Source organism: Micrasema longulum, unplaced genomic scaffold (assembly GCF_059751315.1).
Source record: "Micrasema longulum isolate JH-2025_06_02 unplaced genomic scaffold, ASM5975131v1 h1tg000571l, whole genome shotgun sequence".
NCBI lineage: Eukaryota > Metazoa > Arthropoda > Insecta > Trichoptera > Brachycentridae > Micrasema > Micrasema longulum.
The window spans coordinates 6,901-33,343 of NW_028277767.1; the positions used below are offsets into that span (position 1 = coordinate 6,901).

The following is a 26,443-nucleotide window of genomic DNA, read 5'->3' on the forward strand; positions in this document are numbered from 1 at the left end:
GTAACAATACAGTGCCCCATGCCCAAAAAGATGTGAAAAGGGAACAATGATGATGATGATGAAAAAAACATCTTATTTCCTTTAGAAGTGTACACACAATTTTTTTTAAATGAATATTATTGAAATTAACAAATTACAACAGTGATAAAGAATACCTTAGAAAAGGGAATATGGAAGTCTAGGCATTTACAGGGCTTATGACCTGCCGTTGGCTGGTTTAAGTAGCCACTTTACACACTGTGTAACATTCACCATTTTGCCTATGTTTGAACATCCATATTTCTTCATTTCTTCCATTTGTTGATTTTAGTGAATTTAAAGAGCTAAAACCTTTGTTACGTGAACAGATTTATCTGACTGAATAATTTCACATATTAGGCACCGCCTGGAAACAATGTTCCAATTTTTAAACTTCTTCTTGGATCAGTTAGTTTCATTACAATATTTGATGGGGTCAAATCCAGTCTTTTGTCTACAAACATTTGGACAAACTCAAATATTGTAATATTATTGAATTTCGTCATTTTTTATTGTTTCCGATGATATGTCTATCCTCAATTGGTAATAATAAAATTATCAATTTGAGAGACACAAAAGGTATTGACAATCAATATTCATTAGTCATTTTTTGTACAGTTTCGACGTCCGAGGGGTGGGCATGTCCGAAGGGCGGCACTGGTCCGCCCCCGGAGTGTTCGGCCCCCGCGCCACCTTCCGCCCCACGCCCGCCCCCGCCTCCCTCGTGCTGCAGGAAGTCAAGAGACACGACGAAGGAACATACAGATGCAGGGTGGACTATAGGAATACGCAGACTATGAGCTTCAAATACAACTTCACGGTCATAGGTAAGGGCTTGCCACGCAGTCTCCGAAACTACTCACCACCTTCCCTATTCATTCGAACAAATATATATTGGAAAAAAGAAAAAAAAAATACTCAGAACATTATAAAATGAGTAAAATGAGTTTTTGGGTTGTTATGTCATGTATCGTTTGCGCTCTTATTCGACGTTTCGTATCGCATTCCAGCATTTAGTATCAGAATTGGTTTTATTTGTGTAGATATACATATGTCGCACCTTCAGAAGTACACTATAGTAACATATAACAACAGAGATGAAGAACATTTAAGAGAAGGTAATATAGAAGTCTAGGCATCTACAGGGATTATGACCTGTCAATGGCTGGTTTAAGTGGCCACTTTACACACTGTGTAACATTCACCATTCTGCCTATATTTGAACATCTATATTCCTTCAATTCTTTCATCTGTTGATGTTTGTGAAGATAAAGAGCTGAAACCTTTATTCATGCGGGTGAGATTCATCTTATTGAATTATTTCACCCACATACTAGGCAATGCCTGAAAATGTTATTTTCAATTAGATTAATCTCACCCGCATAAATAAAGGTTTCAGCTCTTTAACTTCACAAACATCAACAGATAAAATATTGAAGGAATATAGATGTTCAAATATAGGCAGAATGGTGAATGTTACATAGTGTGTAAAGTGGCCACTTAAACCAGCTATTGACAGGTCATAAGCCCTGTAGATGCCTAGACTTTCATATTAACTTCTCTAAAATGTTCTTCATCTCTGTTGTAATATGTTAATATAAACAGCTCCCCAGGGAGTAGAATCCAGTCCTTGTCTACAAAAATTTGGACAAACTCAAAATATTGTACACTATAGTATTTTTAAATTTGCCATTTTGCATGGGAGAATTGTTAATGCTCGTAACTTAATGTTTATTGACATCAAAATGCCCAGATTTTTTTGTGGAATTTACTCATTTGACTGTTAAAATATAAATGCGATTATCTCCGCGAATAAATTTATAAGAATTTTGATGTTTGTGATTTATCGTTCTCATTTTTTTTTGTAAATGTCGTTAAACTGCATTCATAACTAAAAACCTTCAAATTTAGACTGGCGACAGTGTACCTCTGGGCTTGCGATATATATAACGTAATTTGTACCGTGTTGTAGTTGTTGCTATCTATATGCAGCTTGTAAATCTAAAATCTGTGTCGTTTGACAGTCTACGCATTTATGTGATCTCTTTATTTCTGGATACGATCGACTACTGAACGCTGTAATGTGATTGGAAAAGTCGTCAAAGGGTGCAAACGACCACGGTATAAAAACTCATGGATTGTGCATCTGAACTGCCGTGAAAATCTAAATTACCTCATCATGACATGTCGTGAGCTGGTTTGAGTAATCAGTTTCATTGATCCCATGTTTGAAAATTCATATTTCTCATAGTTTTTAATTTGTTTTATTTTACGTAATAAACTCACTAAAAAGACTATTTTCAAACATAAAAAGTTTATTTTTGTCAAAAAAAAAGAATAAAAATTTTAATATCAAGAAAATAAGAAAAAAAGTAAATACAATAAAAAAAATACGATTCAGAACAAAAAGACTAGACTGAATAAATATTTTATTTATTAATTCGACTTCCATGCATACAAAATCTGAAAATAAATACGAATATGTTCTTCATTTCTGTTCTAATGCATATGTATTTTTTTAATTTTGTACATTTAAATTGAAGTATGTAAAAAATAAATTACTATGCTTCTTGAAAGAAAAAATATGTTGTAGCATTTTCAATATTTCAACATTTTTATTGGGTATGAATAAATGATCGTGTCCAAAGGAACAATTATTTGATTTAATATGCAATGATGTTGGTTTACTTTAATATATTATAAATTATTAAACACGTTATTACATCTTTAAGTTAGTAAACTTCGCGTGTTTAGAGAGAGTTTCTTATCACAAATTTAGTTTTTTTGTATTGTAAATTGTTATTAATTTTGCTACTCCTTTATTATTTATCTTAAAAAAAACTTTTTTTTCAATGCCTCTTGAAATTCAATCGTATTTTTTCTTTTGTTTTGCACTTGAGAACATATTACACGTTTTTTAATTGTTAAATAAATTTTCTCAAACAACATTACAAACCGAAATGTGAATTCCGCCGTTTCACGCGGATCGTAAATAAGTTTCTAAGCTTTAAAAACACAAATTTGAACGTAGAGAAAACACCCAGCGCCATTACCATAAAACCAAATGGGTAATATGCTCTTGTACTTTAATATTCCGTACATAATACATTTTTCCGTTGGTAACTATTTACATGAATTACTTGTTTGTTTTAGTTCCTCCTGAGAAACCGACAGTTGTAGACGCCAGGGGCGCATTAAACGGCTCCCTAATAGGGCCAATGATGGAAGGGGATAATCTAGTACTCAATTGTAGAGTTCTTGGGGGTAAGTGTATGTTGTTATCTTTAATTAATTTGATTAAACCGGGAGCCAGAGAAAAGGTGAATAAAAACGAGCCTTTTATACAACTTTTGGTTTGTAAATCGCCAGATCAATTTATTAGGAATAATTTTGCCCCTCTGTTTAGTAAAGGTAAACAAATACAAGTTATTATATCAGTGTACATAGATTTTATGACCTACCGTGATATAATATCTGTACCTTTGAGGATAAAACACGGAAGTCAGCTGTTTGCCGTTTTGAAGTTTAAAATATAGAAATTATCGCAATTAGCTATTTTATGCGTGAATAAAACACAAAAATTCACTTTCTTTGTAAAAATCTTTTTTTTAAGGTTGAAATAAAAATTTTAAGTCTATCTTGTTTAAATTCAAAAAACGGCAGTTGTCTCAGATTGACTTTTTTTATATGTGCTGTTATGTTTTTAAATAAACGTTATTTTACGTTGAAAGTTCTTTATACGTTCATAATATCTCATTGGGTTAAAAAGTTATTCCCTTGTCGCTATCTCCTTGTTTCGTCCCAATTTCTTGTATTTTAATTTATTTGAATAACGTTGTTTCAAATACTAATATTTTTATAATTTATATTGTTTAAACCGTCGTTTTATTTATTACCATTAAATGTTATTTCTCTTTGTGTACAAACATTTAACCTGTGCATCTGTTTGTATTCTAAATAAACAAAAAGTTACAATGTTTTGGAAATCGTTCAAATTTTTATTTTCTTCATTGGTGATTTATCATTATGAAAGCATACATAAAAAACGCGTTTTTTTTTATTATTGTAAAAATCTAGGTAAGTACCTACTATGTTTTTTTTGTATTTATCTAACATAAAAATCTTTAACTTAATACAGAAAAACCTTTTTTAAATAAATATTCACGTACTTATGATTTATACAAATAAATATGTTTTTTTTTAGTGTTTTCAGTTACGAGTAAATGACTTACTCTTAAGTTAAAAGCTGTCTATAAATTGTTTTAGAGTAGGGTTTGAATCTATGAGTTTGGATCCGTGAATCCACAGTTGTAGTCCAAGGTTGTGCCACGGGACCACAATCCAGTTCATATTTTGTGACAATTACATGTATTTACAAAAATGAGAACCTTTGTTTTTGACTTAATAGTTAAACAGTGTTTGTATTAATTTTAAAATAAAACGAAGATTTTTTTATTAAACAAATATAGGACAAATAATACACGTCATAAAAATTTAAAATCATTCTGATTTTTTAAAATTATACGCATATATACAAACCTTCCTAAACGATCGTTTTTTATGCGCAAAATAATGCGTAAACTCATTAGATTTATTTATTTTAAGCGATCTGATTTAAAACGATAAAATTTTAAGTTCACCTCCGTTCTGTAATAACCTCACGTAATTTTCATAACCCTTATCTTACCAAAGCACGTCTTATATAACTTTTATTAAAGTTTCTGTAATCCCAATATTATTATTAAGCACATTACGCCGTTCACAGGCGGAAAGGCGCCAGGAAGTGATGAAAATCAAACCAACGGAAATTGAATTTTTTCTAATCACTTATGGTAGATGCTACTACAACTTCCCTTTAGTTTAAAGAGTTGCCTCCTGTAGCAAAATGCATTTCAACTGGTAGAGAAAATATTTTCTGAATGATATTTTTTTAATAATACCACAATCATCTTCCGCAACCGTTAAAACATGATTTTAACATGTGTTTATTCAATCTGCAAGGAGTCGAACCCAAGGCCTCAAACTTAAACAACAATGTCGTTTTTTTACGATTTTTTCCTGAGAGTTCAGTCGTCTAAAGTTCTGGTTTTATTTCAATCAAATAACTGTTATATTCTTCACCCGCTTAGACATGAACGCAAAATAACATTCTTATTAAAGTACATCAAATCTTTTATTTTGGAGACTTTCTTATTTTTATAGAACGAGGGACGAGGTGGTCAATTTTTTTAAAGTTCAAGATTAGCAAAAATTTATAAATCTGCTTTCCTTCCATACTTTTACTTTTATTTGCTTTTTGTATATCTTGATAATTTTATGTTTTTTTTCATTTTTTTTCGTTAATTTAATTTAGTACATACTTTTATTTGGCATATGATTTATTGCTCTTATTTCTTTTATTTCTTACTATAGTATTGAGTGAGTTTCTAGAAAACAAATCTCAATTATCATTTCAATTATGTTTTTAAATATATATATTCTTTTTCTGTTGATTTCAATGATACTCTTATTTTGTTTTTTTTTAATACTACTATATTTAAATATTATTTTGTTGATTTTAATGATACCATTATTTTGTACATTTGATTATATGTGATTCTTAAATTGTAAAATTTATATTTTTTTAATTATTTCTGATTATCTTTTTTGCGTTGAATTTTATTTTTTATTACATTTACCTTTTTATCTAGATTGTTATTCTTTATCATTATAATTTGAACTTATTAATTTTACTATGTATTTTTATTGTTTTTTATTGTGGTTTGACACGGGCATAGCCTAAAAAGCCTTAATAAGTTCATTAATATTTAAACTAGTGTAATTTTGAGTGAATGAATAAATAATTAAATAAATAGAAATACACCGTCTTGAATAATCTCAAATATTCCACATGTATGCACAACGCCACTTACCTGGTGTGGTTTACATTGTTGAAAAGTTGGTGGTCAGAATGACACTGGCACAGTTATTCGTTGATAAGCTGATGGTCTTGTCAACGTTATCACAGATCAATTACCAAAAATTCTAAGGAAACACGCCACTGTTATAGTATTTTGTAACTGTATGCCAGTTATACGGCTTAAGTGGCACACACATTATTATTGTCACATTGAGCTGTGCCAGGAAAATGGGATGAGGAGAAGGTTTGAGGCTTTTATTTCGGTAATATCGTGCTCAGTCAAACTAACGATGACAGTTTTTTTAAACTAAGGGACGCTTTCGTACTACGCCTACAAATTGTAGAAATTTAACTTGACCATAAAGCATCGAATTAATAATAATTGAAATTACGAGTGGATAAAGGTGTTATTTGACAAAAACAAAAATTAGAGACATCTAGGATTAAAGTTTTGAAAACCAGTACACTTATTGATCTCAAAATCGCTTTTCTGCTCCTTTTTTAAATGGTGTATTTGGCTTTATGTGAAAGGAATGTACATAAAATGTTCATTTATGTATCAAAGTACTTTTTTTTATGTGTGATATAACGCCTTCATCCAATCATGTCTTCAATTATGTTATGAATTATTTGAATTCATTAAAAAATAAATTAATAGTTCACGGTCGTCTGAACACAAGCCAACTGTTCTTGAAAAAAACTTACTATTACTTTTTTTTTTTCTATATGTTTCTTATTTACCAACACTTTATCTTATTTATTCTTGTTGTTTTTCCTTGCAGTATTTATCAAATTAAAAATCCTTTCTTTTTAGGTCGACCCGAGCCAACAGTTCGATGGTTGGTCAACGGAGTTCTTGTAGATGAAGAATATGAACATAACACCGGTGACGTCATAGAAAACAGACTATCCTGGCCAGCCATTGGAAGGCAAGATTTCGGGTCTATCTTTACGTGCCAAGCCGTAAACAGTATTCTTGTAGAACCACGTGAAGCATCATTTGTATTAGACATATACCGTAAGTCTTACAATGAACCTTATTATCCTTTGGTATTGTGGCATTGGATGTAAATACTACGAGTCTTGTTCGTGAACCTGGTATAAAGTAATGCTTAGGCATAGTAGTCGAAATTTCTGTCTAGGAATAACTTTATACCAGAATTATAAATAAGGCCCATACTTGTAGACAGTTTACTATTCTTTATTCGTTTCTCATATATCTAATAAACTAGTCCACTTGCATATCAGTATATTTCCAATTATGATTGATTGTACAATAAACCAAGAAAAATAAGTTGGAGTTTTATAAAAAAATCTGCTCCATAATGTTACCGTACAAAACTTGCTTTTAATAATGGTAAAAAAAATGCAAAAAACACATAAACTAGTAATAAATAGTTTTAATTTTGACACCTATTTTCCTCTACGGATGCGAATTGTGGCACCTTCCTAGGGCTCAAAACAGCAAAAATCTGAGTTTTGAGAATAGGTGTCTCAGAAGAATCTTGGGTGTGTGGTGCTTTGACTCCGTGAGTAATTAAGTAATAAGAGGATGGACGCAGCAAATTTCGGTGACAACCGTCAAGCGGTGGCGATACGGTTGGCTAGGCCATATACCGCGGATGCCTCCTGAAAGCCTTACTCAAGCATGCCTACTTTACAAGGCATCAGGTTCTTGATGTGTTGGACGTCCAATGCTGACTGTTTGTCGGCAGTTTTTGTCAGAACTTCGGGACGAGAACCTGACTTAGGAAAACGCAAAAGAGTTTGCAGCCGATATAGATGCATATGTAAAAATTAGTTTTGATGGCAAATGACAACAAATAGCGTGTGTTATCGCTTTGTTTAATTCCGCTGATAAAATAAAAGAGTAGATGCAAAAAAATTGTTAATTAAAATCACAATTATAGTTTTAGAAAATTTATGCGGATTGTGCGTATTGGTGTTGTATTTCATGAATTAGAATTCATAAATCTTGAAATCCTCTCACGTTATATTTAACTCGTAAGTTTGTGATATTAGGTTATTTCAGTCATAACAACTTACAATCTCTACTTCTTAATTAATTAAAGATACCGAGATACTTTTGCCGGGTAAGTTCATTTTCAACTTTTTTTTATTTACAACTTTTTCTTTTACATTTAATACCTTTATAACATAATATATACCTTTACAAAAATATATAAAAACAAAAAAAATCTCAAATAAGCATATCCTGTGCGTGGGTTTACTAGATTTAGAATACGTAAATTTATGGTCTAGATGCATAATACATAAAAAAAAATAAAAAACACATAAGCAAAAATTGAAGGTTACATTCAGGTTGTTTTTTTTTAAAGTTTGAGTTGGAGTAAAGATTTTCAATATAAGAAATATAAATAATTAAGAATACATATAGAACAAAAAAATATTAAATTAAAGTTGATAATTAAATTAGGAAAAAATACGAGAGCAAATAAAAAGTTTATCACCAGAAGAAAATATTGACATTAATATTTCTGACCTAGTTTTTAAATGAATTATTAGCATATACATTATTAGGGGATATATTCATAGCTTGAGGTATCAATTGTAAATTTTTGGATAATAAAGGTTGAAATTCGGTAAGGTATCCAAAATAAAACACTTGTATTAGATTTCATTCCAATTTTTTTTTTTTTAATATATCCGACACGTTTTGTCTTGTTGAAACTAATTTAAATATTTACAAAGTTTCCTTATACACTAACAATAATTACTCTTTAATGATATAAGTATATCGAACTGTCAATAGTTTATGGAGTCATTTAACAAGTATCTTATATTACAAGTACTTGTTATAATAGCGTCACAAATATGTCAAAAATAAAAGTAGAATTAAATCCATCAAAAGTGTTGTATTCTGGATAATGTACAAAATTTTGATATGGAATTCCACTAATTAGCTGCATACATAATAAATTAAATCTGTCCCAAAATTCACGTAAGAAGTAATTTTGATAGAAAACATATTTTTTTAAATTGAAAATTGCAACTTTTTTTATCGATTAAAAAAGTACACAGTATAAAATTATGCATGAAATAGCATTTTGGATAAATAGCCTTCATGGATTTGCAGGCATATGTATGTACGTGCATGCGTATGTACGCACTCTTTAATTGAAATTTTCCAACACCATTTTGTATAAATGTGGCTGAATTTTATCGACACAGCGCTCAATTTTCTCCGTTAAGGCGTGGGTGGTCGTATGTATGTTGGCATATACCTTGGATATCAAAAGACTATACAGAAAAAAAGATATTTAAATTATTGACAGAATCAAGAAAGGGGTGCTGCGTTGGTTTGAACATGTAGAGCGAATGGACAGCAAAAGCACGGCTAAAAGGATCACGGCTAAGATGGATATGTCAAAAGTAGGAATAATCGACGTGCGTACATGAGAAGATGTATGAATGTAGAGGAAACGAGGTCTGTATGCCAAGATAGAGTGTTATGGCGTTCTATCCTCTCTGCCTACCCTTACGGGGAAACGGCGTGATGGTTTGTTTGCTTGTTTGTTTATATAGAAAAAAGTCCAACATTTTTAACTTGAATCGGGTTGTGGTCCCGCGGACTCGTGGATCAAAGGTTCGAGGTTCGCACCCCGCTCTTTCAGAACTTAATTTCCATTCCCTAAAAGTGAGTTATTACAACTCATTCAAAAAAGCCACCAAATTTGAAATATTTGCGTTAGTTATATTGACGTGAAGATTTTATTTTGTTAATTAAAATGAAAAAAAAAAAAACATTTCGTTGGCAAACGCTTTACCGCACAAATGGCGCAAAATTCAAGTCTTGCGTGAATTTCGGGATACCTTTTATATGTAGATATTATTTTTTTTAAATTTAGGTCACAGATTGTTTACAATTGTTTCTCTTTTTCACAGTTAAACCTCTCACCGTGGAGATAGAAAAATTAACTCAGCCATTGATAGCAGACAAGCGATATGCAGTAACATGTCGGTCTACCGGTACCAGACCAGCTGCTATCATCACCTGGTATAAGGGAAAAAGGCAGTTGAAAAGATCTACGGTAAGAAAATTACAAATTTAATTTTAGTACAAATATTTTCATTTATGTATAAAGATTTACTATCAATTACTTATCTGGTGTGCTCGAATAAATTCCATTATATAATTTATAAAGCGCGTTTTTCGTAAAGTAACGGATACCAACTGAAGGAGTTGCCTACTAAAGCCAATAAATCATTAAAAGATTTAGCTATAATTCATCTAAAATCGGTATATTTCAACCGGTTTAACGATTATTTTTTTTAAACAGTATGTTTTTAACTATTTATTTCAAAACTTCGATCCCATAAATGAGAAATCAACTCCTTTTAAAAAAAAGTTTTTGCAAGTAAGTTTTTGTACTATTGATTAAAAAATAAAAATCTCACATATACATAATTGTACTGTTCTTACTTATACTAATTTTCCCTACCAAAATACATTAAACTCGATTTTTTTATTAAAAGCGGTGGTTTGACTTTGTGAGGAGTAAAGTAATAGAAGAACACCAGTGAAAACTGTCATCAAGCGGAAGCGATACGATTGGTTGGGCCACATACTGCGGATGCCTTTTGAAAGCCTTAACCATGCTTGCCTACTTAAACAGACGTCAGGTTCTTGGCGTCCTAGACGTCCACTGCTGACTGTTTGTCGGCATTTTATGTCAGATCTTTGGGACGAGAATCTGACTTTTGAGAACGCACAAGAGTTGGCAGCCGATTGAAATGCATAGAGGCTCTTTGTAGACACCATTTGCTCCAACTAGGGAGCAGACATGGAATGATGATTAAATTCAAATATGATAAAATAAAATTGACTAGTTTTTTTTAGTTTCTGTTTATAATATAAAATACAATGTTACATGTGTAATTATGACTTGAGGGACAAAGTTTAATAAGGTTAAGAGGTACGAAAAGAAAAAATGTTTCAGAAGGATATATAATCATTGGACAGGTAGTAATATTTTAGACGTTCAGTGACATTTATTAGGAAGGGCTCATCTTTCACAAGGAGAGGAGGTCATTTTTTAGTCTTAGAGTTACCGTAGATATTATTATATTCTTTTTTGGTGCCGAAGCATGACGTTATTCTCATAACATATTTTTCATTTTGAAATGGAATTCTAATACGTGTACAATTAATTTGTTGAATACGCAATCTCAAAATTCTCAAGCAAATAATATTTTTAAAAAACGTGTGTTTTTTCGGGTACATGAAAAAAACTTATATAACATTCGGGATTGGGTTTCGGTCCGGTGGCTAGTGTCTCGGACTCGCGGATCAAAGGTCCGTGGTTCAAACCACCCTCTACTTGATTGTTTATTTTTTTCTAATGGTGAATTATTTGAAACTCGTTGAAAACGGCCCTTGAAATTAAATACTAGGGTAAATAAATGATAAGAAAGCTAATATTTCTTTAAAAAAAAAAACGTTCATATCTGGTCGAAATTGACTCATTTGTAATAGATTTTTGTGATTTTTACTCAAAAATACCTAAAAAATAAACCGTATTTCTTTTATATTTAATGTACAAAGTTACAACAAAAACGTAAGTAACATACATTACTTACATATTTTTTTGAAAATGAAAAGCATAAAACGAACTGATTTATTATTATTATTATTATACTATGGGCAATTTTTAGCCATACTTTAATTCAACTACACCTTATTGCTAGTTATAATTTTATTATTGAATTTGAAGTAATATATCATTTTAAAAATACAAAATCTGATTATCGTAAAAATTACAGGATTTACATGTCAAATGAAAAATTTCCTTATTCATTGCTGATCAACTCACGCGACACGGGGGTCACAATTTCCCTTTATTGGCCCCAATAAAAAAGGCTGTTACATTTCCCATCAATATTATAGCACCAACCCTGATACGTACATTTTCAAGTAATAAAGTAAGTTTGTGCGTGTAAAAAGTTTTTGTAGTGAAAAGAGAAAACATCTGCCGTTTGGCATCTGAAATGAACGAGACTATACATAATTTACGCCATAAAAAAAGCAATTGAATTTTCACATACATACTGGAAACATTCAGATTTTTATAATGTGAATAAGGAACCAATGTAAATAATTTTCTTTGGATAATAACGCGATTTTTGTTTCTCTTTTTGTTTAAGAAAGTTTTATTTATGCTGCCCAAAGGGGTATGAAAAATAAATATTTTCTTCAAAATAAATGACACATTTTAGTAGCATTAATTAATCCATTGAAAACAAAAGCAAGTTGAAAATATAATATTAAACAATGAAAGATACCGTATAGTTTAGATAATTCGTGATTGTTATCGTTTTCTAGAATTATTTCAGCTTTTGTTTTTCGATAAATGCTACTTTTTATACTTTTCCCAGTACAGTTTGGAAAAGAAATTGGTCATCCAACAAATTTAATATTTTGTCAATTAAACCGATGTATTTTTCATAGAGAAGTAGTTTACAAACGAAATAATTATTTTTCTGAGAACTTAGTACTTTATATAAATTATTAGTACTTTTTATAAAATTTTTGTCATTTTTACATAAGCTCTACAAAAACCTTTAAATTTATTTTAACAGCGAGGGAAAACATTTTTGAGAAGGGAATATGGAAGTCTATGCATTTACAGGGCTTATGACCTGTCGTTGGCTGGTTTAAGTGGCCACTTTACACACTGTGTAACATTCACTATTCTGCACATGTTTGAACATCTACATTTCCTCAACTCTTCCATCTGTTGACTTTTGTAAAGTAAAAGAGCTGAAACCTTTATCACGCGGGTGAGATTCATCTGGCTGAACCAAATCACCTACTAGACAACGCCTGAAAACAATTTTCCAATTTTTATACTTCTTTTTTTACCAGGTAGTTCAACAATATTTCAACAATATTCAACAATATTTGATTATGTCCTATTGCTTGCAGACTGGCTGGATTTTCTCCATAGGGAGTTATTCATATTTAAATTTATTTCGAAATTCATTACGTGTGAAATTAATTTTGAAACTGTTTTTATAATTTATTTGTCTTAAATAAGGATTAGGAATTCTCCTTACTCTTCTCTATTGAGACCGCAAAATGATCTTAATTTATGAATAAGAATTATTTAAGCAGTATATTTTTTTTACTGATAAATCGAAATTTTGCAAAGAGCACCTGCAACATTTATTTTGATGTCTCATATTCAATTTTTTATTTTTATTTTTACAAAATGCTCGTATTTTCATGGCATCAAATTTATATGTCACCATAAATAAAGTGTTCTTGTGCACCTTCCTGCCGTTTAATCAATGATTTACTCATAGATAAATGTGTCGAAAGAAAAAGGTTTGTATTATCTGACCCCTATAAAAATATCACCACATGCTGGGGATGTGAGCGATGTAAAATATTTTTATAGGCCTATTATTATTTATAGAAAAAGGTTTGTTCAGTGAAGAAAACACCCGAAATTAAACAGTCACCAGAAAAAATGTAGAGTTAAAGAGAATCGGCGTTTACAATTAAATAAGTTGGTACATGTTGAAGTAAATAATCATTTAAATCAGAGGTTGGCAAACTGTGGCTCGCGAGCCACATGCGGCTCTTTAGCCACTTAACCGCGGCTCACTCAGCGCAAGTTTCACCTTCATTCTATTTATTTCGTCTACTGGTTCTTTTTTAAAAATTTTATTTAGTTTTAAAAAAGTAAAAACATAAATTATGGATTTCCCAATCTTATATTTAATTATTATTAAAGCGTATACTAATTATTAACATTTCTAAACAATAAACGTACACTTCACAAAAAAACTTCTTTAAAATCAACTCGAATACGATTACTTTTTAAGAACTAACTTTTCTGCTACACACATGTTTTTTTAACACGCATTTAAATGAAATTATTTTTTTTGTTCTCTTATTTCGAATGGTATTTCCTTTTAATACAACTGTACAGCTCGGTGCATCAAGTGTCTTTGTCTTCTTACGAAATGGCAGCCTTAAATCATCTTTATTTATTTTTTTCTGAAGAAGAACTTTAAGGACTGTTGCCACTGAAAGTTCCAACACGTGGCGAGAATATTGCAAATGCCTTCATTAAATGCATCATATTAAACTCGATAAAATTGTTTCAATGATGCAGATTTGGCAAAATGTTTTTTTTTAATATTTTAATATCAAAAACTAATCACGAAATACTTCTTTGCCATAGCATTATTCAACAAGAACCGCTTTGGGCGCAGACATTTCTAGAAGAAATATTTTAACGATCAATATTGTCATTACAATTTTATCTTAAGCTTTTTATCATCGCCAATTAAAAGAATGTCTAGTTGTGGCGATGCGTGAGCTGGTTCTCGACAGAAGGTATATAAATGTATTTATGTCACAGCCCGAAATTGGAATATGGAATGAAATTGAGAAGGACTGACCTTTTATAGATTTTTGGTTCCTCTGGAAAGCCGCAGCAAAACTCCACACTGATGGTCTCTTCTTTGTCACATGAAGTTGGCTAAGTTTATTATTCATTTTATTTTTATTTTACGCGATGCGGTATACTGAAATCGATTTGGCGATTTACGATTATGTTAGTCGAGGTTTGATCGGACACTGACCCCAGATGACAAAATAATCAACTAAATAGTTTTGGAACTATATACAGGTACGGAAGGGACAAGATATAAGTTGGCGAGAGAAAAGGAGACAGGTATAGGAATTTATTTACGCTGTGACATATTTTCAAACGGCCTAAATAATTTGAAATGAAGAAATTCTGCTGCTTATGCACGTACTTTATTATTAAGGTACGTTGCTATTACAGAAAAAAAAGGTTAAAAAAATTAATAAGTTGGCTCTTAAAGAAAATCTAAATTGTTTAACTAATGATCTTTGGCTCGTTTAACTTATGAGTTTGCCAACTACTGATTTAAATGATAATGCTTTTACGTACCATTAATTTTCCGTAAAATTAAGCAACTTCGTTAAATTACTAAAAAAAATAAACGTCATAAATCGTTTGTGCCTAACTATCGTATTATCTGATTCGTCTCTTTATTTGTATTCTTACATTAAATAGAATTAAAGCACCCACCCCTTCCCCGAAATAGTTCATGACGACTTGTATCTTTTTTTCAATTTTGCATGTTCACTACCTTTTTTTTTCAAAAACAAATTTAGTGAAAATTTAATATTGGTTTACAATCAAACCGCAAAAATAACCAAACACAGAAATTTTTTCAAAAATGTTATTGTATCATTCAGCAGTATTATCAATTTTTGATCTTCTTTTGAATATACATGTGAGTACATTCGTCCTATTCTAGTTTTAGTGTACTGAGGTAGTACGTAGCGATTACAAAACCGGCTCTCGATACGTTCTCTCAGAAAGATAGTAAAACAGATGGAAAAAATAATATAACAAAATTTATTTTTTACAGTGGTAACTTTCTAACTATAGGACAGAACCTAACGATTATTTTTTTATCTAGTCGTTCGTTACTCATAATCTGACAGTTACGTCGGAATACAATTCGACTTCAAAATTTACTCATTTTTCTCTCATATTTTTAATAGGCTTTTATAAAAAAAGTGCCAACCTCAAATCTATTTAAAATTTAAATGAATCGTAATTAAAGAAAAAATTGCTCGGTGGAACAAAATTTTTGATACTTTTAATGCGTAGATAAACTTATCGCGGGGTTCTAGACGTCCATATAAACCGATGTACTTGCATCAAAACTTGATGGTGGGAGTATCGATAGTATATCTTTGTAGTCGGTCGGGAGAATTTTATCTTCAATTATGACGTAATATTGAAGTTTTGTTAATTTAGAGCGTAGATATGTGTACCGTGACGTACGCTTCCCCATGTTTCATATCGATATACCTACCCAAAAATTGAGCGTGGGGGGGGGTAGGTAGTATATCTTCGTAATCGCGAGACCAAATTTATCTTCAACTATACCGTCAAGTTGAAGGTATGACGTCCTTATCTTCTCATCATAATCGAGGCCCTGCAGCGTAAGACGGTTGTCAAAATATGCTGCAATTAAAATATCAATACGATGATTTATACACCACTGTGTTTAGATATGAAAATTGCGGTTTTGATGATTAAAAGTTAGTGCATTTCCCTTCAACGGATCAGCTCTTGAGTTTGGTTTCCGATAAGGTGAAATATATTATTTATTTGAAAGGGTGTTTAACATGCAATATTTCAGTCTCTTAACTGGTATCCGAAACGTTTGAAAAATCACTTTCCATTTATGTGTAATAAACAATGAGTAAGATCCCCTGCTTTAGTGTAATGTCATATGCAATATTAGGTACATATAAGGGAATTATGATAACATTGTACAATTTTTGCATGTTGAGACAAGAGACTCCTACCCCGGTTGGAGGAGACATAAGAAAACGACGTTATGCTTTGATGTATATTTATTAAATAATATAATACAGAATTAGTAATAGATCGCAAGAATTATTGACTTTCAAACTGACTGAAATAGATCTTAATTTGTTGCAACTGATAGAAAACATTTTTTAGAACGGCATTGTTGATTAAACTAGCTGGTGTGAGAAGTATAAAAAATCAAAAAATATTTTCACGCGTTACCTAGTAGGTGAAATGATTCAGCCGGATGAATCTTACCACATGATGAAGGTTTCAGGTATTTTACTTCACAAAAGTCAACTGATGGAAAAGTTGAAGAAATGTAGATGTTTAAACATAGGCAGAACAGTGAATGTTACACAGTGTGTAAAGTGGTAACTTAAACAAGCAAATTACAGGTCATAAGCCCTATAACACCTAGACTTCCGTATCCCTTCACGAAAACATTTTCCCTCTGTTGCAACAAATCAAGATGTAAATAACACTCTCAGGAGGAAATCCAGCCTGTCAACAAACATTTAGACGTACTTAAAGCATTGTTGACTGACTGAACCAAGTAACTCTTGTAAGGGCTTCACGGCTATTATAGAAATAGTCTTCATTTTTCTCTCTTATCCCGAGTGGAGAGTTGAGAAAATATTATATTTTCCTGACTGTCAGCCGTTTGACATCTACGAGAGGTTATAATAGTTTGCATACAGGAATTGTATGAATTAGCTTCTGTACTGTCCTTAGGATAATAGTAGGTCGGGCGACAAAGGGAATTGGTTTCCTACACCATTTATATTCATGCGTTCATGTAGATCAATGCCTATTTTTGCCTATTACCCATTCAGTTTGAAACTGCTACTGCCGAACCTGCTATAAAATTACAATTATGACGTCAGAAATCGTTTGAACAAATTTTAATAATGAAAAATTCGCACTAAAGGTCAACTTTTCATAATCGTATTTGTCTGACGTAGGTATGTATATATTATGCTATCACCAATGTTGAGAGACATGCTTTGTGTTAATATAATTTAATAAATTTTTCCTTTTTCTTTTTACGGTACCTCAAAAGTTCGGTAAAAAGTGTTTCTGGGATATCTTGGTCCCTCAACTGGGCATAAACCTCACAAGCGAGTTGATTCCCAATCCACTTTCTTTTGTACGGAAGCGAAATTTCTTTCATCTGCCTTTTTCATCCTCTCTTTATTTTCCCTTCATTATTCCTTGGACTAGATCGTTGGTAACCTTTACATCTATTAATATACAGAAAATTTCTTTATATTTTCCTAGAAATAATATGGTGTACTGAATAGTTATGCCATGCGTAAAACGTTTGTTCAAACAGTTTTTTTATACACAGCATATCACTTTTTCCTCACATCTTTTATTAAAAATAAGTCTGAACATCAAATATTTCATTCATTAATTCGTTGTAGAAAATTATAAATTAGACACGACTGAAATTAATTACATATTATAAAATCGGTTGCTTAAGAGTCTAAAATAGCTTGACCTAATAAATCAAACGTTAACGAACTAGCAAAATAATAAACAATACAAGCAATGACACCGTTTCTACTTAAGGGTAGGCAGAGAAGATAGAACGCCATGTCACTATGACCATACATATCTTGCTTCCTCTACATTTATACATCTTATCATGCAAGCGCGCCGATTATTCATAAAAAAATTGATTTGGTCGTGCCATGTCTTTCTTGAGCTTTCTCAATATCTGGTCTATCAGCATTTGTTTTGTGAATCGTTTTAATAGTTTAGACACCCATTCGCTCTGCATTCCTAAACCAATGAAGAATTTCTTTCTTGATTTTGTCTACAATGCTAATCTCAGCCGTACATATTTATATATTTTTTATTTCACAGACACCTAAGTATTTTACAAAGTAGAACACAAATTAATAAAAAATTTCAGGTTACTGTAACTTCATTTGAGGTCTAAATAATATTCAGAACTACGAAGAATCAAAGCGATAATGCACGATCTAGACATTTTTGCACCTATCGTACATAATTTTACCACACATTTGCCTGAGAGATTGCATTTCAATAGCATTCAGTCTACGTTCATCTTTGCTCTTCCAATTCCATACCTACTTTGTGTTTATACATCGGGTCGACCATCGGGAAACCAAAAATATATAATATCAAAAATTTCCCAAATTCCATCATCATTCCCTTTCAAATGCACAACATTGGTAAACCAACTACAGCGTATCTTGATTATTTTCTCGATCGCGTGGTCAATTCGGGGATTTTATATATTTGCATGCGACTGCATTTTATTTTATATATAGCAACACTGATGATGAAACTGTTTAAAAAACCGAAAAAAAATCATACGGTTTGGTCAATCCAACCTAATTAAGTGTTTTGGGTAATGCTTAAGATCGCAATAATGTTCAAAATGAAAATCATCATGTTTGGTTTCACGTGTTCGTATTTATTTGACGTTTAATCATGAGTGTGGTCACTGGCCATACAGCCACCCTCTAAGGGGGATAGAAGATTCAGAATACCAGCCCTGGAACTATAAATTATTATGATAATATAATAATAATATTATTTCATATACTTTTTCAAATAAATATTTCACATCAACTTTCTCGGGAATCGAATAACGTAAAAATCTTTTACGAGAGTTTACCTGTTAAAAAAGCAAAAAACACATTAATGTTAATTTCAATAGATAGCGCGGTATTATAAAGAGAAAAAAAATATATCGCGGATTGAACAAGTTTAATTTATTATCGAATATAAATTCTAATATTATCAATAAACGAGCAATTAATTTTTTTAAATAATAAGTACGATTTTTTACATTTTTTAAAAAGCGTGATTAACTATTGTGTAGCTTTGATGTCACATTGGTCGATGTAGAACAAAAGACTTGATATATATCTCTCTAATTTTATTAAATAATAATCGTAATAATAAAAATCCAAGTTTATTAACAAAAATAACAATAACTTTATCTACTACATAAACACTTAGGTAAAAGATTTCTCTGGATCATGTCTAGTCTGCCTAACTAGGTACAACCTGTTTTAAGGCAGACATTTTTATGCAAAAATAAACAATAACTTTACTACTTACTTATTAATATACTATGCAACTATACAATTTTAATTTATTAGGAATTTATTTTTAGTAAATTTTCCGATTTTTCTTGACCTAAATTCAGTAACCAATTTTTTACAAATTTGTTAAATTGAATCCGGGTCATGGTTTTGCAATCTTTTTAATGAATCCATATTTTTTTAAATCTTCAAATGGACATTTTCATATCCGATTTGGAAAGTAAAAAATGTACAACTATGCTAAATTCCAATTCAAAAAAAAAAATATCGTTGCTACGCGAAAAATAAATGTCGGATAATTCAGCAACACATCTATACAGATACCTTATACAAAAGACAGCACGAAGATAGAAGTCATAGCAAGGAAGACAGAGACGCTTTTCGGCGGCAGGTTTTTTTTTGTTGCTATAACAGAGCTAAATAATGTGTATGTTAGTTATAAATTTTTGAAAATAAATTTTTAAACAGTCCGTCTCCATGTTTTTTTTTCAAATGTCTGAACTTTAGAATATTCCGCCTTTTAATAGTGGTAACACGATGTTACATCACCACGCGCAAGGGCATCATTTACCACAGTCTTTTAAGAGTTAATAGAGCCACCATTCGAGTGTCATGTTTCAATAAAAAATAACCCAGAGCAGATTATTATATAGTACTTTTGTTTTGTTGATTTTTTAGGCAATGCAAATGACAGTTTAACACGTTCCAGTTTTGAGACATTCGTTAGAGAAATGCGTTTTCTTTTTTATTTAATGTTGAATCATTTGTCTTTGTTTAATTTGCAAATTTGCACCCCGATTCATTTAAACGAATTACATAATGTTTCCAAATGTCAATACATATTTATTGTAAAAGTTTCCCCTTGACACGTGTTAAATGCTCATTCCAATTTGCGCCAATCCCGCTATATTCAATCACCAACCCGAACAGATTGGATTTATGTCATTGGTGTTGGGATCTACTAGCCCTGTCAATACAAATTGAGAAATAGAATATTGCCCAATTCCTCCGTCCGACTCTGTCACTACAAATAAAATAGGCCTGTGTTAGAGTTCGGCCCTGATCCTGTAACGTAACAAACGATTGTTGAATTTTAAAATAAGTATAGTGTTGATTGGCTATCGCGTAGGTTGAACACAAATTCATTGTTTGTTGTTAGATTTATCTTTTTGAACAGTTTAAAAATAAAACACAATGCCGTGCAGTATTACTTAGCTACATTACTATTTCAATAAGCTGGTTAGTATAGATTTAATTTTGTCGTCATTTTTAAAGATAAGTGATTAGTGTCCAATATGTTTATTTTCCAATTGAGGTTCTGAGAGCCACAGGAACCCTAAGCAACATTTAAACAGCTTTCAGGAAAACAACTTTGAAGCATTTATGACTCCTGTTTTTTTTCTTATACAATATTTCTAAGATTTATACGAAGATTTATCAAAAGTTTATGCGACAGATTTTTTCGACATTAATGAAAAGGAAATAAAAATTGTAAAATTAGGCGGTTGTAATTTCCTGGCATATTTTTTTTAAATCTTAAATTTGGATATGGATATTTTTTTTGTTTATTTGATTACCAGCCCTAATATTACCGCTTTTATTATTATTATAAATTAACCTTTACAAATATTGAATTTTTGTAATGCTTTACTCCTAGACAGTTTAGAGAATGCGCGGTCTGACTTTTTGACATACAAACATATTCACGTATTTCCTTCCTGGATTATGGCACTAGAGCAATGACACACTATAGATATTAATCATTGACATGTCTATACGTTTTGTTTTTTTAAATAAGTTTTTTAATAGAACCATCCAAGAACCCTTTAAATCGTATAGTTTTAATCACCGTCCTTGGCCGTCCGGTATGCAAATATGATCATTATTTTTTAAACAATTTATTGTACTGATGCAGAAAGACTATAAAAAATGTATAAATACATCCAGTAACGGGGTAGGAAAAACTGGAATATGAGACCTTAATTTTAAAGATTTTCGTAAGATATAATGAGTCCGACGCGACGTACAATTGTCTTTTTCACACAGTTTTGGCAAAAATGGGGGAATTGGTAAAACGCATGCAATCATTAAGCTGTAGCATCTGCTAAAAAGTGACAAGAAAATCTCCTTTTAATGGCCATAAAAGAACGGTTTAAATTATTTTACTTTATATTACTTTGCCTTCAAATACTCAAATTATTCCGTTCATTTTCAGTATCTGAGTCTAAAAATAAACAAACCGAAAAATTGATTTTATGTTTATGATAGCAAAAATATCACATCAATATGAAAAAAAAAACTGCATTCATCACAAAAATCATATTTTTCCCTATCTTTTCAAATTGTTTTTGACAATAGGAATGAGATCCGCTACCCACAGGAATCGAATCGAATGATGACGTCAGAACAAACGCTTTTAAACATAAACAGTGTATAGGATCGTATGATCCATTTAATCCGCATGAAACGACGTAAAACACGCACGTTTCGACGTTTTGGTGCCATCTAGCATTTACATTGAATATCGAAAAATTGTTTATCCCAAAATGAAATATCTTCTCCACCCTACGATCGAATACGTGGGGGTGATCCTCTAAACAACAAAAGAATCACGATTGTACTGGACAGCCTCCAGTAATATGTCACTTTAATGTACATAGTACGTATAACGCTGATTTCGAAACATCCTATACCTACATAACGAAATGTAGGTCTATTTTTTTATTGCTCCGATTCGTCAATGACGTAATGAATTGTCGCTTTTTCTAAACCATAAACGAATTTCATTTCTTTTTCTAAAGAGCCTGCAAATTTGTCTTTTCAGCCAGTATAGAAGGTCAATTTATCTTTCTTCGATGACATTTTCTCACATATTTTCGTTTTTGTTAAAGAAGTATTTTATTTATTTTAGCTGACTTTACGTTAAATCAATGAACTATAATCAATTTCAGCCAAAGTAATTAACCCCTCAGTACAAACGTCATTCTTCGGGTACACAAAGAAAAATAAGCATATCTCGTTATTTTCTTAACCAATCTGCCTTGTTTTTGCATACATCTAGTCATAAAACAATAAAAATTTTATGTCGGTAGCCCACGTTTGTTCTGACGTTTTTGTTTTAATCATTTTACAATCAATTATTTTAACTATTTGAGCTATCTTAATTATCTTACAATTTAAAAAAAACTTCACAAAAATGTTTTTTTTTATATATTTATATAGGTGTACAATTTTTTAATTTTTTCTTTTTTCTCTATTTTCTTTTCCGTTTGAAAGTTCAATAAATTAATACCTAGAATAATTTTCCGATTTTACTGATTTTTTCTTAGATTTTTTTTACGGTTTTAGCCTTAAGAAGTCCAACCAAGTAAACGGAAATATAATACTTCCCTGTAACAATCAATCAACTTCAACCAATTATGGAATCTCGGCCGTCATTTAATTCGATCGAAACACCAAACTGACAGCTATGTAATTGAAATGTTCAAAGCATTATTTCCAGATAGGTTTGTAATCAATATCAAAAATATTCGCTTCAATGAATACCTACAAATTGACCTTAATTAGAATTTTCTACGATAACTCAATAAACTTTATAGTCAAAAACCTTCTGCGTAGGTTGTTTATTTCATTTTTAATCCTTTTTTGAAGAAATAAACAAGTACACTTTTTAAAATCAGTAAATCAAATATTTAATTGTCCACACCACGAAAGTTTATTTTATTTTCCACTGTTAGTTTCAAATACCGTGTTTTCCATTAACAAACGTAATAATTTTATTATAAAAACTGTACCCAAGGCAATATAGCTCTTAGAAAAGTGCAATACCCTTATAGAACAGTAATTTGTTTAATTTTTTTATTTTCTTTTATATTTGTTAGATTTAATGTAAGTTAAGTAAGTAAGTATTTTAAGTAAAATAATCACCTTTACCCTATCACACTAAACAACTTGGATGAATCTTGGAACAGGTATACCTACATAGATAGATTTTACAGAATTTCTAGTTCTAGACATAAGGCAAATATACATACAGACAATTTTAAGGCACTTTCATCAAAAGCCTGACAGACATAATGACGGACAACAAATTTACGATAGTGGGCAAAGACAAAAAACAATACTTCTTCTCCCAAAGAAAAAAGCAAATTACGGACAAAGGCACTATAATTTTCTGGCCCCTAAGCTACATAACTTTTTATGTATGGACATATCGGTAAGCAAAATGAAAAACAATGTTTTCAAAACTCTAGTCCATAAATGGATTGCTAAAAAGACTTGACAGGAAGCTGAGGAATATGTCTCATATATCCGAATTTAATTTTCATTTCTTTAAGTGGCTAGTGTTTCCGACTCAACCTTTTTTTTTGGTTTCTCTCTTTTTAGTTATATTATTTTCTTACCTTTTTTGGTTTACTATCAAATATTTTATTTGTTTTGTATTGCTTTTAGATCTTTAACTATCATCTGAATTATGCTTTTCTTAATCTTTTTTCTAATTATTATTTATATATTGTAATTGTAACATGGTTGTTTTAAGACAAAACACAGGTTAGAGCCCAGAAAGTAAAGTTGATGGTCAAATACTACAGGTCTGTTCAAAGTTTTGTTACCTCGATTCAACAGGGTCTGAAGATTGTTAGTTAGACCAGGAGATCAACTGTCGAATGCAAAAAGCCGCTACCACATTTGGAAAACTCCAAGACAGAGTTTGGAGAAATGATAAACTTACAATTTTTACTAAAGTACAAGTTTATCAAGCCTTTGTACTCAGCGCGTTCTTAAACTGCAAAGAAACCTAGTCATCTTACAGACATCAAGAAAAGAAAATCGTCGCTTTTTATTTGCGATGTTTGCGCGTATTATTAACGTGACGTGGCAGAACAAAGTTACAACTTCAAATGTGCTAACTTGCACTCGGATGTCTTCGGCGATGGCGATCTTAAAAGAAAAACACTTGCGATGGCTCTCTCATGTGAGCCTTATGGAAGATGGTTGAATACCGATAGATAATTTGTACGGAGAGCTTTGTGATGCCAAAAGATCCCACTGTGGTCAGTGATTGCGATTTAAAGATGTATATAAACGTTAAATGAAGACTTTTTTGCATTGACGCTGATCATTGAAAAGATCTTGCCAGAAATAAAGATGTGTGGAGAAAAGCCGTAAAAGAGAGAAAAACAGCACACGATTACCTCCGGCTAGAAAGTCTGAGGCTTAAAATACTACGAGGAAGACAGCTACCTACAGGAGCCCCTCCACAACCTAGAACTGTGAGAGATGTGGCTGACTGTGCTAGTCCCGTATGGGGCAATACAATCACGGGAAAATATGTTTTTCCCAGTCATCAAATTTGGTTATACATCACCATCGTCTTCTTAAGACGGGCGACTGCCATTAAAATATATGGATGGTTGGGTATTGCACTACCCGCCCAATCGAGATGGAATAAAAAAAAAAATATTAATACAGAATGGCACGTGGCAGACCAATAGATTTAAAGAGGGCATTGCTCCCTTCCTTACTGTCGAAAGAAGAGGAAAAGAAGTTTATTTAACATCAGTCGCCATAGTGGAGTTGTCTATTTGGAAGTATTGGAACCAGAGAACTCGCTAGTGAAAACACGCTTGCTGCGTTGTCTCGAGACGGAATCGTTTTCTTCTCTGACGAGGCTCATTTTCAAGCCAGTAAATATATCAGTAAACAGAATATGCGGTATTGGAGTGACACAAATTTTAAGGAGCTTCACCAGAGACCCTTACACTCTGACAGGGTGACAGTATGGTGTGCAACTTCCAGAATTGGGATCATCGATCCTTACTTTTTTTATGAAAATGATCGAGCGGTTACTGTCACTTCTGCACGTTACGCGACCATATTCCGAGACTTTTCCTTGCCTCAGTTGGAAGTAACGGAGCTGAAAGACATCTGGTTTCAGCAAAATGAGCATACAGTAAGAGTAACGCAGTAAGAGTTTGCGTGGAGTTTTTGTGAGACATATTATTCGGGCGCCTCGTCTCACTAAAAGGCTATTTGAACTGGCCAGCGCGCTTTCCATATTTAGCCCCTTGTATTTTTTTCCTACGGGAAAACCTAAAACCTTTGGTTTACAATAATCGTCCCAGTGCCTTAAAAGCCCTCAAAAACGACGTTTGAGCCCAAATCGCTGAAATATTTATAGCAATGCTTTAAAAAGTGCAAGAAAATTTCAGAAAAGTGCTCACTCAGTATTTGGAGTGTGGGAAGCGCCATTTGGTCGATAGTTTGTTCAAAACTACGTAAACTTTAATTTTTCATGTCAATAAAACAGGAGAAAATAATAAAAATTGGTCATTGTGTAATAGTCTGCGTTTTGTTCCCTTTCAAAATCCACACAAAGAACACTTTATTGTAGAATTCCTAAAATTTTCAATAAGATCTAAGCTGATCATTAAAAAAATGTTGACAATAATTTTAAGAAAAAAATAATTCAACGGCTAACATGTAATAAGGCAATATATTTATTATTAATTTATGTTGACTGTCAACTATTTTAATTTTTATAAATACATTTTGTGTGAAAAATACGGAGGCTTTTAATTCTTAATAATGTTTATATTACTTTTTAAATTTATATAACTCCTTTAACCTGCTGACAAGCCGATTTCATTTTCGTGTTTACCTTCTTCAATAAAAAATAAATAAATGCGTCTGCCGGGCGCTACCCTGTGTTGTTATAATGTTTAACAGTTTTTATTAATTACTATGACATAATTACCATTCTGCTACTGTTTTTCACGAATACATGTTAAAAATCACAGTTCCTTTAACATTGATAATTATTGATATAAACGCCACCTAAGTATTGGTCAAAATTATTTTCCCCTATTTATATAAAACTTTCAACCAATATTAACATTCAAATATCGGATTTTGTCTAAAACATTTTTTTACTGGAGAAAAGCTTGACCAAATTAGGAATACAAAAGACTTCATGAAATGTAAAGTAACACTATGAGCAATTGATTTAGAATAATGTACCTATTTCGCATTTAGTATTTTACTAA

At 31.5% G+C, this 26,443-nt stretch overlaps 1 protein-coding gene across 1 annotated transcript in view; it reads left to right on the plus strand.

The window, feature by feature from the left end:
• Positions 1-621: 621 nt before the first annotated feature.
• Positions 622-26,443, plus strand: part of LOC148280518 (nephrin-like) — a gene marked incomplete at its 5' end in the record, with an annotated part of 113,581 nt that continues 87,759 nt past the window's right edge. The window contains 4 exons of the mRNA XM_088228257.1: positions 622-845; positions 3,172-3,282; positions 6,732-6,935; positions 9,824-9,969. Of these exons, the coding sequence (XP_088084383.1) occupies positions 622-845; positions 3,172-3,282; positions 6,732-6,935; positions 9,824-9,969 (685 nt within the window). The remainder of the gene's footprint in view (positions 846-3,171; positions 3,283-6,731; positions 6,936-9,823; positions 9,970-26,443) is intronic.